Raw genomic sequence first — 12564 nt, 5'->3', positions numbered from 1 at the left:
CGCGGACGCACGACAACGAGGAGTACCGCCCCGGGGACCCCGTCGTCCTGGTGCGCCTCTTCGACCGCACGGGCGCGGACACGCGCCGCTTCACCGTCCGCATCTACCGCGCGAACGGCAGGAGCGTTCTCCGAAAGCTCGACTCGGGCGACGGCCGCGAGGACCAGCCCGTCGTCGGCGGCACCACCGCCGTCGCGCCACGCGCGACGTACACGATCACCTCGGCCGCCGAGCGCGCGATCACGACCGCGGCGGCGCACTGAGTCCGCTTTTCGCGCGCGTTTCGCCCGCGGGCGTCGTTTCGCGCGCGCGCGCCACACCACCGACGCCGTCCCATCCGAGCCCCTGGCCGACGCCGTCCCTCGCGGACGTCCCCGGACTGGGGCGGACGCGTCGTGACCGCCCCCGGGACCACCCGGTATCGTTAGCAATTGTTTCGTACTTCTGGGGGGGGTCGACCGTGGTCAGAGCCAGCTTTGGTTGACAAATTAAAGCGGACACTTTTGTGCACCCGCCTGCGGGCCGACCTTGCCCCGCTCGGAGAGCGGTTCAAGAGACCTTGAACCGAGCGCGCGCGCTTGGCCGGGGGTCCGCAGGCGGGTGACTTTTGTGTAATCGAAGTACACAGCTCGCTCGCCATGCTCGAGGCCTTCGACGCACCCGACAGCAAGATCGCCGGCGCAATCCTCCTGTACTAGCATTGAATAGTGGATGCGCTCAAATTATTTTAGTTGATCGCGGCGTGTGTACGTCACACAGCATGAATGTTCCAAGAGCGCAGCTCGCGCAGTCGAACGGGATACAGTTACGCAATGCAGCAAAGAAGGTCATCGATGAGGTGAATAATCTACGCCTGTGGCGCGGGCTTGAAACGAGTGAGATCGATGGCACTGCGTGCTGGAGAGAGATCGGGCGTCGTTGGCTGCCAGCACTTTTAGGCGTGCTTGATGCGCTGCGTGCGGCTCGTCAAACTAGTCCTATTGGTGTTGACAGTCACCACCCGCCCCCCGCACCTCGGGATACGCTGTCGTTACAAGAGCTAACGGCTATTTATACAGCCCTGGAGCTAGTGGCGATGTGGGGCGTGGCCCCACTAGTAGTCGATGGCGTGCGACCTATAGAACGGACGTACTCACGGGCGGTACAGATCCCCGACGCAGTGCGGAGGTGGGGCTTACGGAATGCGGCAGCCGCGCGGGAACTATGGGAGATGACGTGCGTGCTGGACCGCGCAAACGTGCTACAGCTCGTTTCGGACATACTTCTTGAGATCATTTCTTCAGGCCCGTTGGCCCCTATTGCAAGTCGGTTTGCGGTCGATGCTCTGGCTGCGTGCCTTTCTGCGCGTGAGCTCCGAAACAGCAATGTAACAAGTCTTTACCTCGATCGGATCCCGCTTCCATGGGCGTGTGTGGCCATACGGGAATTGCTCGGTGGTTTTCAAGAGGAAACAGAAACAGTGGTTCCGGCGCCTAGCTGGTGTCGTAGATACTGTGGGATTCTACTTGGAAACGTGACGAAACGAAGCGTGGACTGCATTCTCAAAGAGTTTGCTGGCGTGTCTTCGGTGCACCAATCAAATTATTGAATCTCTATCGAATTCACTTCGATTTTTTAGCAGTTTCAATCGATGTCTGCTAGGTCTGGATGAATTATCGGCATGTCAGTCAGCTGGGGCTGGGAGAGCAGAGAGTAGGGTCGCCGCAGCAGTTGCTGCTTCACCATTAGGTGGAGACGCCACATTTTATGCGCGTGCTGTTGCTCCTCAACTCGCCTCACTGCTGATTTTGAACACGAGGAAAAATCAGGTCAACTTTCCAGAGCTAGTGGCACAGAGTCGTGTTGCTCTGGACGCACTCACTCAGCTCCACGAGCGGGGATTTTCAAAGATGGTAATTGCGTCGCTACTCGGACAATTTGGGGGTGTTACGGATGAAACTGGAGTAGCTCGGGGACTTTGTATTCTTAGATCGCTCTCGCAACACGCTCTACCAGGCTTTTGGGGGAAACTATCATTAGATTCCAAGCTCCTCGAGTACCTCATTTGCCTCGTCAACTTCGCACAGAACTCCAACAGAAAGGTATGTGCTACGGACGTGGCACTGATACTGAGATATGTTTTACAGTCATCGATTAATCCCGAAGCGTTGATTTTTGACGCGATAACCAGGCCACGGACAATACGCTTTGAGTCTGGGCTGCAAGAAGGGATCGTTGCCGTCGAAAGTAACGAGATTCAGGACATTGACGTCACCATTCTGATCGAAGCATTGGATAGTCCAAAGCTCTCAAGTTCTCTTTTGGCCTTATGTTTGTACAAGTTCCTCGAGTGGCGGCGACAGAGACAAGCTTCTGACCTTTCGCGCATTCGTCCAACGCTTAAACTTGCGGCTGATCTCTCGACGCAGCTTGACACGGGTACTATGTTTGCGCCCGGTGCAGATCTCATTAGGACACTAGGTCTTCTGCTGTCTAGTGCCGCTGACCGCCACACTTCCTCTTCCAAACTTGAGCCCAGCGTGGATGATGAGGAAGATAATTACTCTCTGGAATCGGTGTCGGTGGGCACATTACGAAGTATCCTAGAATTTTGCATCCAGGAGCGCAACATAGAAAACAAAAGAGCAATGAGAGCGCTCCTGCCATCGCTCACGGTGCTTAGTTGTCCTCGCTACCATGATCCTAAAGTTTCTGAAGCTGCTGTTCAGTGTCGAGCGATCATACTCTCCAGAGGCTGCCAAGCGGTGCATTCTAAAGTCAAGTCTGATTCAGCAAGCCATTCGTCAGAAGCCACGCTCGCCGAAATTGCTTTGGATATATCGTCTCCTTTGCCCGCACTCCGAGCATTTGGTGTTGTTCGACTCGGCAAGCTCTGTAAGCACTACACTCTCAATCGGGACCGGGGGCATGTGCAAGAGATGAGTAGCAGGCTATCGAAGCCAATTCCCTGGTTGAAACTTGCGGATATTCTTCTCAAGGCGCTCGAGGACCAGGAGTCCTACGTGTACCTTGCTGCAGCACATGCTCTTGCCGCTGTGGCTGACACAAGTCCCAGGGAAGTGTTGCCCTGGTTCTTGCAGTCTTTTTGCTCTTTGAGTAACGACGTTATTAAGACGAGGCTAGGCGAAACCCTCATGATCACAATTCGCCGAAGAGGCGAGGCTGCACCTGCATATGCACAGATTGTTGGGGAGTCGCTCTGCTGTGGTGCCCGTCATGATCAGCCCGTCGCCACACGCATTGCGAATCTTTCCCTCCTGGGCGAACTTTGTGGCGTTGTTGGAATAAATGTCCATACCTTTGCTATCGACCTATGTAATTTAGTGTCCAGTATCCTCGTCTCCACGGATGTGACCGCTGATGTACGACGCGCCGCGTCTTATCTCGGTTACCGTGCCATAGCCGGCTGTGGCACAGCCCTAATTACGAATGTTCCAAGAGACTGTGCCACCATGTGCAAGCGCCTGCGCGTCCATGCTCTGAATTCTGCTGACGACGTCACAAGACTTCACGCAAATAACGCGTTGCTTGCCCTCGATGCTCTGCTTTCCGGCGTCCTCCGCGTCAAACAGAACGGCTCACTGGAAAAAGGAGAACTTCCTCCAATATATCGCGATGACTGGTTCCATGGTGGCTTCCCGCGCCTTCCCACATAACTGTTATCGAAGGCGTACAAAACCGTTTTGTTGCTTCAAACATGCTTCGTGTAAATGCTCATCTGTCGGGCAGGAGCAATTCATGCTGCAAGCCTGCCAAAACCTTGCCTCTCCTGAGCTAACAAAGATTAAGCGGGAGAGTCGGACGACCTAGTTGAAGGTTCGAATTCGGGCACCGCCAGTGGCGGAATCGAGCGAAAGTTGGCCTCTACAAATGTGAACTTTCGACCATCGATGATTAATTTGACCCAGCGATTTGACCCGGGCTTTGATTCGCCGGCGCTCGAGCTGGCCCGTCGACTTTTTGGGGGGGGTCTACTTCAAGTTGCAGTCGCCATGAGCGGCTAGGGACATGTCGATCCTATTCCTCCTATTAGGGAGGTTATTAATAGGGGGCGACACTGGAAGCCCGGGGTTTTGCCGTCGACAAGCCGAGCTCCGGGACTGCGCCTATCCCGAGGAGCCCGCGTAGGAACTCGAAAACGACTGTCGGTTCGTCCGGATCCGTCCGAATTGAGCGAAGTTGTGGTACTAGAAGAGCCTGAGTTCGCATTTTTCCGCGGAACGCGCGTCGGGGACGCGCGGGCGTTTCGAGGATGCTCCTGTGCTGCGGGTCCGCGAGGATGGCCTCCGGGAACTTGGCGTAGTGGGGGCGGTTCACGTAGGCGGCGACCGACGCCTCGAACTCGAGGTCACGGTCCTGGCGCCCGCCGGAGGCGCGGGACTTGCGAACGTAGAAGGCCTTGGGATAGTTCGCCTCGAGCCACGTGTGGTAGGCCTTGGCGCCCTTGCCCTCCCTCCGTGGACCTTCTGAGACCGCGCGAAGCTGTCGAGACGTCGACGCGGCGAATAGCAGCACGCTGGTGACCTGGTTGGATCAGGACCCAGCAAAATCTTTCTCTACCCGATTTTTGTTGCAGCACTTTTGATGCACTCTCGGACATAGGGCGACGCCCCATAGCCACTCGTTCAAAAATATCTCTGCTTTAAAAATCGCAAAGCTGTTCGGACACACTACGAAGTAAGCTCGTTCCAACTTCGTCCTTGAATGGTATTGACCCCCGGTCATCTACCTTTAGCTTAGTCTAGCCCGAGTCGCTGCCCCACCTAACCGTGTAGAATTTCTGCACCGGGCCCCCGGGTGGGGTCCAAAAGCGGGGCCCAAACTAGAAAGCGCCGTATTCCCGCGGGCTCCCGCCCCGGGGGGAATATCGCTGTATTGGCGAGTCAGAGCGTGTCCTCGGGGGCCCGGCCGTCGGCCAGGGCAACGGCGCCCATGCGAACTTACCCCATTGGTTTCTGCATGGGTGCTTGTCAGCGAGAATCTCGACCGCCGTGTAGCTTTGATCCGACGGCTAGCACCCGTGGGTCCGAGTAGCAAGTAGTATGAAATCATTGTGCGACATAACTGAATATTGGCTTGAACGGGATGATTGACAACGGCAAACTTGACTAGTTTTTTTAAGCTTACACAGAAGTTAGGCTTGCATCTTGCTCGCAAGGGCATGAATTTGTTCCCATCGCGCCTGCGTTGTAGCTTCAATCTCGATCTTCATCGCAGCGTCTTCTTCGGCACGCTCTTTGCAGGCGTTGTACGTCTTCATGTCGAAGTCTTGGTAGACTTTCAGTACGTTCGTTGCCTGAGCAGTTAAACATAATACTTCGGGCACATCCTGTTTGACGCGCTGACTAATACAAGACCCTCGACGGTGGCGTTCCAGTGTTTCTCGGATTTTTCGACCAAAGCTGTGTAAATGATCGGTAGCAAGGTTGGAGCATGCTGCTTGGAAAGGCAGCCGTGATTAATTAGTTGATCATTGTTCCACAGGAAGAGGGTACGTTCGGTGACCTATGGCAGTAAGTTATGACTTAAGTGGGGAGAGGCCAAAATTCACAACAGCAGAACTTCTGCCATTCCTAGGCTCTGATGTGAGCCTGGAAATGTTCAGAGGAGAGACATTTGCGAATCTAAGACATTAGTGACACATTATCTTTATGGAATACATACATATTGTACACGGGAGTCAGACAAGCTCAAACAGTGCGTTGCGAACGAGGAGCAGTGGCTCATGGCCAAGAAGCTCGAGGATCTCTTCAAGTTCGTTCATAACGAGCACTTGTTTTGCCGAAGATGACCAAGGCCAATATCGAATCAGACCATTTAAGATAGGAACTGCGGTATCTGGGTCTTTTTCAACAAATTGAATCACGCAATAGGAGAGTTGCTGATGATAAAGGGTGACACATTTGGGTATGTGGAGTGGAATCAGTGCACATTGTAGGAACTGCAGATGCTCGCGCTTTAGTGGGATCGCAAAGCCATTGATGATGGATCCTAGAATCTCGAGTAGCTCGCCGACACCATTGTGCCGCTCGGTCTCGTAAACAAAGCGATAAAACACATTCGATATCGTTTTTCGGATAAATGACCGGTGGCTCATAAACTTGCCATAGATTCGATGTAAAATTGTTTTTAGATAATCTCGTTCTCGAGGATCTTCGGAGTCGAAAAGTTCTATGAGACCTACTCACAAGCATCACAATTTATCACTTTGGCTTCAATAAACAGCGCAGTCACACGGTAGCAAAAGTTTGCATCGACATACTTCTTGGCAACTTTGGCATTGACTTCAGATGACACGACAAAGCGCAGAAAAAACTCGTAAACCACTTGCAAGTGCGGCCAGGAGGGTTCAAGCACCGGTTCATCTTCCTCGGGGTCGTAGTCTTCTGTTTGTGGAGGTAATGATCGACAAATGTTTGCACGCACGCAGTTCATAATTGCCTAGGAGAACAACTTTTCTAGCAACCGAGACGAGTTCAGGCCTGGCCGCAACTACGCGGCCAATATGACGGGCATTGATGGCTCCGTAAAAATCTTTTGACCAGCTGATGTATTCACATAATCAACAAGCTCAAGCAATGTCTGTCGTTTGACTTCCTTCTCTTTTTTCATCGATGTTGCCTGGCGAGATTTTGAAGGAAGTTCGTTCAATGGACTAAAGTAGGCACACGCGATTAAACCACTCACATCCTCAAAATTGAATACATAGGAACACAATTCAAGCTTTTGATCAAAAAGGGCTTCGCGCCTACGTGGACCAAAATATCAACGTTTCGACCTGCCTCAGAGCGTTTGTAAGAGTACAAATTTGGGACGATGACCAAGACTTTGCGGCCGGATAATCACGTAATTGCGGCAGCTCGTCCATCTCTTTGGGTGTAACTTGCTTTCCGGAGGAAACACCCTTTCGCACGGCGGGCACAGCTGGTGTGTTCCCCTGTGGACGTGTGGCTTGTGAGTCGTCGACTGTGACCTCTTTTTTCTTTTTAGCTCCTGTGCTGAAAAGGTTGACCATCCGAGCGCTGCTCATCCGCCGCTGATAAATATATATACTACTGGCGTAGCGGCCCGGATTCCTTGTCCTCAAGGCCGGCCACGATGCTCCGCGGCGAGCTCGGTGAGCGCCTCAACGCCGCGCAGAAGGTCGGGCGCGTCTGGTCGCTGTGGCTGGCCTCCCCGGTATGCGCGTGCTCCATGGCGAGCCGCGGGGACGTCAAAGTCTCGGTCGAGGCGTTCTTCGGCGCCGAGTACCCGGAGCTCTCCTTCGAGACTGAAGTCGGCTCCCTCTCGCTGCTCCGGCAGCTGCCCGGCCTCCTGCGCCGTGCGGCGGAGGAGTTCCCCGGCCGCGCCATCGACTACGGCGACAGCTACACCGTCATCGTCGACAAGAGCCACGCCTGCGTCCGGGAGACGTTCGGGAAGCACGCGCGCGTCGTCGACGGCCGCCGCCTCGAGACGCTCGAGGACAGCCGCGAGGAGCTCAAGGCGCTGAAGAAGGCCGGCAAGGAGGAGGAGCACGCGGCGAAGCGCGCCGACGACAAGCGGGCGAAGCGCAAGACGTCCGGCGGCACCGGCGGCACGGGCCAGGGCATCAAGCGACCGGCGATCCTCAAGGAGGCGCTCACCGAGATCCGCGCGCTGGCGCCGGTGATCTCCTTCAAGATCCTGCCCCTCATCATCGTGCTCGTGACCTACGCCATGACTAGAGAGACAGAGAGATTTCTACCTTCATCTTCAGTGAGCTGCATCTTGATGTTGCAGTGCACCTTACCCCACTGCGCTCCTACTGCGTATCCTGCTAGTTTTCCCTTCCCTTCCTTAATTCATTCTAATCCAGTTTCAAGTCTTATAGACAGCGATTCGGAACTGAAGGAGTGACTGCCAAGCAGGCTCAGCTCAACTAACCTACAGTACGAGCTACTTGAAAAACATCTCGGACAGGAAGAAGTCTCAAATGGCGTCTTTCAGTGGATGCAGAAAGCAACCATAGGTGCCGATGCCGTCGGCACCGACAAGGAGCTGGAAGGCCTCATGAATCAACTTCTAAGTCTTGACTATGACATTTTGACAGGTGGTTGCGTGTTGCATTGGGTAACCGCTCTGGAGCGAATGGTCAGTATTATGCAAGATAAGATGGGACCTGAATTTGAAAGAGAGAAACATATTGATATGCTGCACGCTAGGGCAATCAATTTCCACAAGAGACAATTCACAGCTCGAAATGTTACTACACTAATGACCCAAGCCTCCAGAGAATATGGTCAGTTAACTAAGCATAGTGGAATTTGACCTACTAGTATGCTCATTCCCGTAGGTAGCTTAGCCCAAGGAGCGGAATGTAGGCTCCCTAGGTAGCTGGCCTATCGCCAAGCGCACTTTGACTGTGCTTAATCACACTCGCGTTCTGACCTCGATAGTCGCCGTTTATCATGGTAGCAACGGGCGCGCGTGGGGCACCGGAGCACACGAACCGGCGCGCCTAGGGCGGCCCGAGCGGCGCCGCGCCGGCCCAAACACGTACTGGAACGGCCTCCCAGGAGTACCCCCGCCGGGAGCAACGTGCTTCCGGAACCGAAAGCGGGCCCTGTCCACACCCCAGGGACCCCATGGGCCCGACGGACGCAAAGGGGGGCCCAGTGGGGACGCTACAGAATTGATGCCAGGAACCCCGGGGGGTAGATCGCGAACGGAGCCACAAGTGAACTGGGCGAGACTGGCCGTTGGGCGCGACAATCTTCAGCCTGCCGTTTTTCAGAACCACCCTGCAATGCAGCCTCGAGCAGCCACGGAGCTCACCCCGCAGAGAGAGGGCCGGTGGGGTTTGAGTCACACAATAGGCCCTCCAACTGTGCGGTGTCATCTCGGACGTGCGAGAACATTGGTGTGGTTCTTGAGTTCATTGATGACCATTGCATTTTGGTGTGATGTGTACGGAAGTACAAGCTGATTTTGGACGATCTCAAGGAGCTCGTAGGCGCGAATGAATCCGCCACTGTCTGTGGGGGCTCTTTTAATAGTACTGACAGCTCTTCGCACCGCAATTACCTGCCTGGCGAGAGCAAACTGCTGTTGAGAGATCACATATTTTGACTGCTCGACTTGGATGGCCTTTTGCTTGATTAGGGCGAGATGCGTACACGCAAATCTCATCATTTGCTCCGCGCGCTGGGTGGCTCTGACGACTGCCTGGTCAGCCTCACTTGCCGCAGCCTCACGCTCGTCCAAATCTAATTTATCGAGCTTCACCACTGCCGCGGCTGCACGGGCGTCATTCTCCGCCTTGGTGGCTGCCTTTTCGCGCTGGGCGGCGCGATGTTCGAGACTATCAGCATCCCTGAATCGAGGTTCAAGTATGGAATACATAGCGCGGAATTCTGTGCGCTCCGCGTCCAGCTTTGAACGCTCCACATCCAACGTAGATCGGTCTCTCGCGATTGACGCTCTCTCCGAATCAAGCGCCAATTTCAAGCAAACTAGCCGTTCCTTTTCTACTCGATTTGCTTCTTCATCGATGCGGCGACAGGCGTTTAGATTCGCTCGACCCGCAGTAAGCTCCTGACTGTTCTGGTGCAAGATACGAAGACGCTCGTGCTCAAAACGTTTTTCTCGGGCATCATTGTCGTTTTGCATCGTGGATCTGCACCGCTCGACGTCAAGCTTTTCTCCCTCAAGCGCACGCCGCATCTCATGCAACCTGTTGTTCTCAAAGGCGAGCTTCCGGTTCTCAAAATCAGGCACCCTTGCCATATCCTCAATCAGACGATTCTCCTTGGCCTCGAACGCATCTCGCAATACTCCAACTTCAAGCTTCCGGCGCATTCTGTCGGTCTTACGAGCCTCTTCGCTGGCCCCGAGCTTAATCATTAGTTCCTTGATTGCAACTCCAGACTCGGCAGCAATCATCGAAGATCTTGCCTTGAGCTCTAAAATCTCTCCATCCCGCAGCACAGCTGACTTCTGAAGGTTCAAACGAACATCCTTTGCCTGATCCAGTGAAGCTGTGGCTTGTTTCAGACAGGCTTCTACGTCAGATAATTTCTGCCTGGTATTAGTCAATTTACACTCAGACATACTCGCACGTTGCTCTGAATTCTCCAGTTTTCGTTGGTGCTCTGCTCGGCGAGCATCTGCGCCTACAGGTATGCATGTATTCCCAACGCGCACGAACGAAGTTTCTCGCATTCAACACAGATCTGCACGCGTCCTTGCGGCGCGTTTCTCTTCCTGCATCGCGCGCACTTCTAGCCTTCTTTGTCTTTCTCTACTCAAGAGTTCTGCTTCGAGTTGTTCAAGTTTCCATTCAAGTTGAAGTCCAATTTGCACCAAGGCATTGGCGTTTGCATCATTTAGCTGCTTCGAAGCGTGGTTGCCCACCCGCCTCAAGGCACGAGAAATGTTCATGATTCCATGCCTAATCTCGGATACCTGGGCTGGCAAGGAGCTTTCTGATGCAAGCTTTCCGAGAAGCCCATCAATCTCAGTACTGGCTGGCTCTCGTGGGATAGTACTACCAATGCTCTGCCGACTTTTTGAGACAGACTGCTCAAAGTCATTGCTATATGCAGCATCGGATGCACCCGCATTCGAAATGTGCATATTAGATCCAATTTCGGTTACTTCCCGCAGTGTAAGGCTTGGTGCACCGTGAGCTTGGCTCCTCGAGGTAGCAGTTCCGCCCACACTATCTTCAAAGTCCTCGGCGTAAGAAGTACTATTTGCAAGAACACTATCAATTGGCCCATCGTCAAAGTCCTCACTGTATTCTCCATCACTTGGAATTTCAGGAGGCAAGTCATCGCCCGGTGCTAGTGAACCGCTCCCCGACTCCAGCCGGACTCCCTGCTGCTCAGAGAAGGTCACACTTCGCCTTAAGGAGGACTCCACACTATCTGCAGACGCCACAGATGAAACACTTTGTCCCAACAGCCGAACGCTCAACGATTTCGGCGTGCGGGACACAGCTGGTTGCTTCGTTTCCTGCGGAGAGGTGCTCACATTCAGGGACTCGCTTAGCTCGAAAGACCCCCGAGGCGAAGGCGATGTCTCTCCAGTCGCAGATAGATGCGGCCAAATCATATCATACGGGCTGAAGAAGTTTCAAAATTGCATTTACGGCAGTACAATATGTTTCCGTCCACTTGGCCTTACTGTCCGCGGCGGTCCCGATAGTCTCGGGCCTCGGGAGTCTCCTTTTTTCGTCGCAGGACCGGCGGTCCTGGCGGTCCTGGACCGCCGGTCCTGCGACGAGAAAAATCGAGGCCCGGGACCACCGCGGACCGCCCAGGACCGCGCCCAGGACCACGCCCAGGACTGCCACCTCCAGGACCGCGCGAACCGCCGCCGCGGCGGCGGTCCCCGCAGGACCGCCGCGGACCGCCCCAGGACCGCCCCAGGACCGCCCCAGGACCGCCACCTCCAGGACCGCCCGAACCGCCGCCGGCGGCGGTCCCCGGGCGGTCCCGCGGGGACCGGCCGGGGACCGGCCGCCGGACCGGCCGCCGAGGACCGCCGCGCTGCCGTGCCGGCGGTCCCGCGGAGCTCGTCCCGGCGGTCCCACGGCCGGTCCCTGGCCGGTCCCCGGGCGGTCCCCGGGCGGTCCCCAGAAACAGGACCGTCCTACCCCCCTACATTACTCTTTATGAGGCAGCCCCAAAACTAGAACGCGTCGAATTTCCCGCGTTCGACCCGCCGCCACCCCACGGACCCGCGCTGGGGCGCTTAATCGCGCGCTGAGGAGCCTGGGCAAGGCGTGAGCTCAGGGGGTTGGGTTTGTCGTATCCAGCGGTCGTACCCACCCTCTGAGAACTGTAGGAAACCCAGCAGCGGGGAACTCAGCGGCCGCCCTGGCCTTGCGCCGCCCAGTCAAGCGGCGGTGGCACCAATTTCATCAGAGTGCTTGCAACCGAGATACCTGATTGAATAGTACGCTTGAGGGGCCTCCTTGCATTCAACACCGCTGATGCGACCTGACACTAAAAGTGTCAGTAGTTTTTTCTTCAACGCAATACTTGACAACATATAAAGGGTCGGAGTCCTAAACCGGCCTTTCCCGCTGATGAACAAAGAAGCAAGGACGCGGGGTATTGTGCTCTCCCGAGCCATTGAAGAACTTGCCGTCCACGAGTTTCAATACCTGTCAGCTCAGAAATAATTCTGGTTTGTCATGACGGACGCTGCAGTTGTATCAGACATTGATGGGAAGTTTCACCTATTGGAGTTCTAGCTGATGAATCAACACGTCTCCGCTCTCTTTCTAGTTGCCACAACGCAATAAATTTGCAGCTTGCAGTATCATGGATGATGAGTTGCAGCTGCTTCAGGACTTGGACTATAAGCTTATCCACAGAGAAGACTTCATGAGCTTCAATTCCCAAGATACAGCGTGATCCATCTTCAAAACAAGAAGCATCTAATGAACCATCCATAAGTCCATATACCATAGAGACCAACACCTCAAAGGGCTTTTGGTGGGTCGGGGTGAAATCTAACTCGCTTCTGCAATCATCCATGAAGGATGAACGCGGAACCGAATCGTTAGTATGACACAATTCATACGCCATGCGA

General features: G+C 54.7%; 3 protein-coding genes across 3 annotated transcripts in view; 1 reads left to right on the top strand and 2 right to left on the bottom strand.

The window, feature by feature from the left end:
• Nucleotides 1–4712: 4712 nt before the first annotated feature.
• On the bottom strand, nucleotides 4713–7030 carry AURANDRAFT_54681 (hypothetical protein; the record flags this gene model as incomplete). Its single annotated transcript, XM_009041589.1, has 8 exons — nucleotides 4713–5296; nucleotides 5353–5505; nucleotides 5592–5624; nucleotides 5687–6180; nucleotides 6237–6441; nucleotides 6511–6621; nucleotides 6688–6748; nucleotides 6828–7030. The coding sequence occupies 8 exons, from the start codon at nucleotides 7028–7030 to the stop codon at nucleotides 5135–5137; spliced, it is 1422 nt and encodes a 473-aa protein (XP_009039837.1).
• A 68-nt stretch (nucleotides 7031–7098) lies between these two features.
• AURANDRAFT_66432 (hypothetical protein) lies at nucleotides 7099–7878 on the top strand (the record flags this gene model as incomplete). Its single annotated transcript, XM_009041602.1, has 1 exon — nucleotides 7099–7878. One exon carries the CDS (start codon nucleotides 7099–7101, stop codon nucleotides 7876–7878), a length of 780 nt encoding a protein of 259 aa, XP_009039850.1.
• A 3737-nt stretch (nucleotides 7879–11615) lies between these two features.
• The window catches only part of AURANDRAFT_54679 (hypothetical protein), a gene marked incomplete at both ends in the record, with an annotated part of 3519 nt that continues 2570 nt past the window's right edge, over nucleotides 11616–12564 (bottom strand). The window contains 4 exons of the mRNA XM_009041588.1: nucleotides 11616–11911; nucleotides 11967–12034; nucleotides 12090–12133; nucleotides 12191–12564. Of these exons, the coding sequence (XP_009039836.1) occupies nucleotides 12485–12564 (80 nt within the window). The remainder of the gene's footprint in view (nucleotides 11912–11966; nucleotides 12035–12089; nucleotides 12134–12190) is intronic.

This window comes from Aureococcus anophagefferens (genome assembly GCF_000186865.1).
Source record: "Aureococcus anophagefferens unplaced genomic scaffold AURANscaffold_22, whole genome shotgun sequence".
NCBI lineage: Eukaryota > Pelagophyceae > Pelagomonadales > Pelagomonadaceae > Aureococcus > Aureococcus anophagefferens.
Note: the sequence above shows the minus strand (reverse complement) of the source record. Positions and strands in the feature narration are given on the sequence as shown.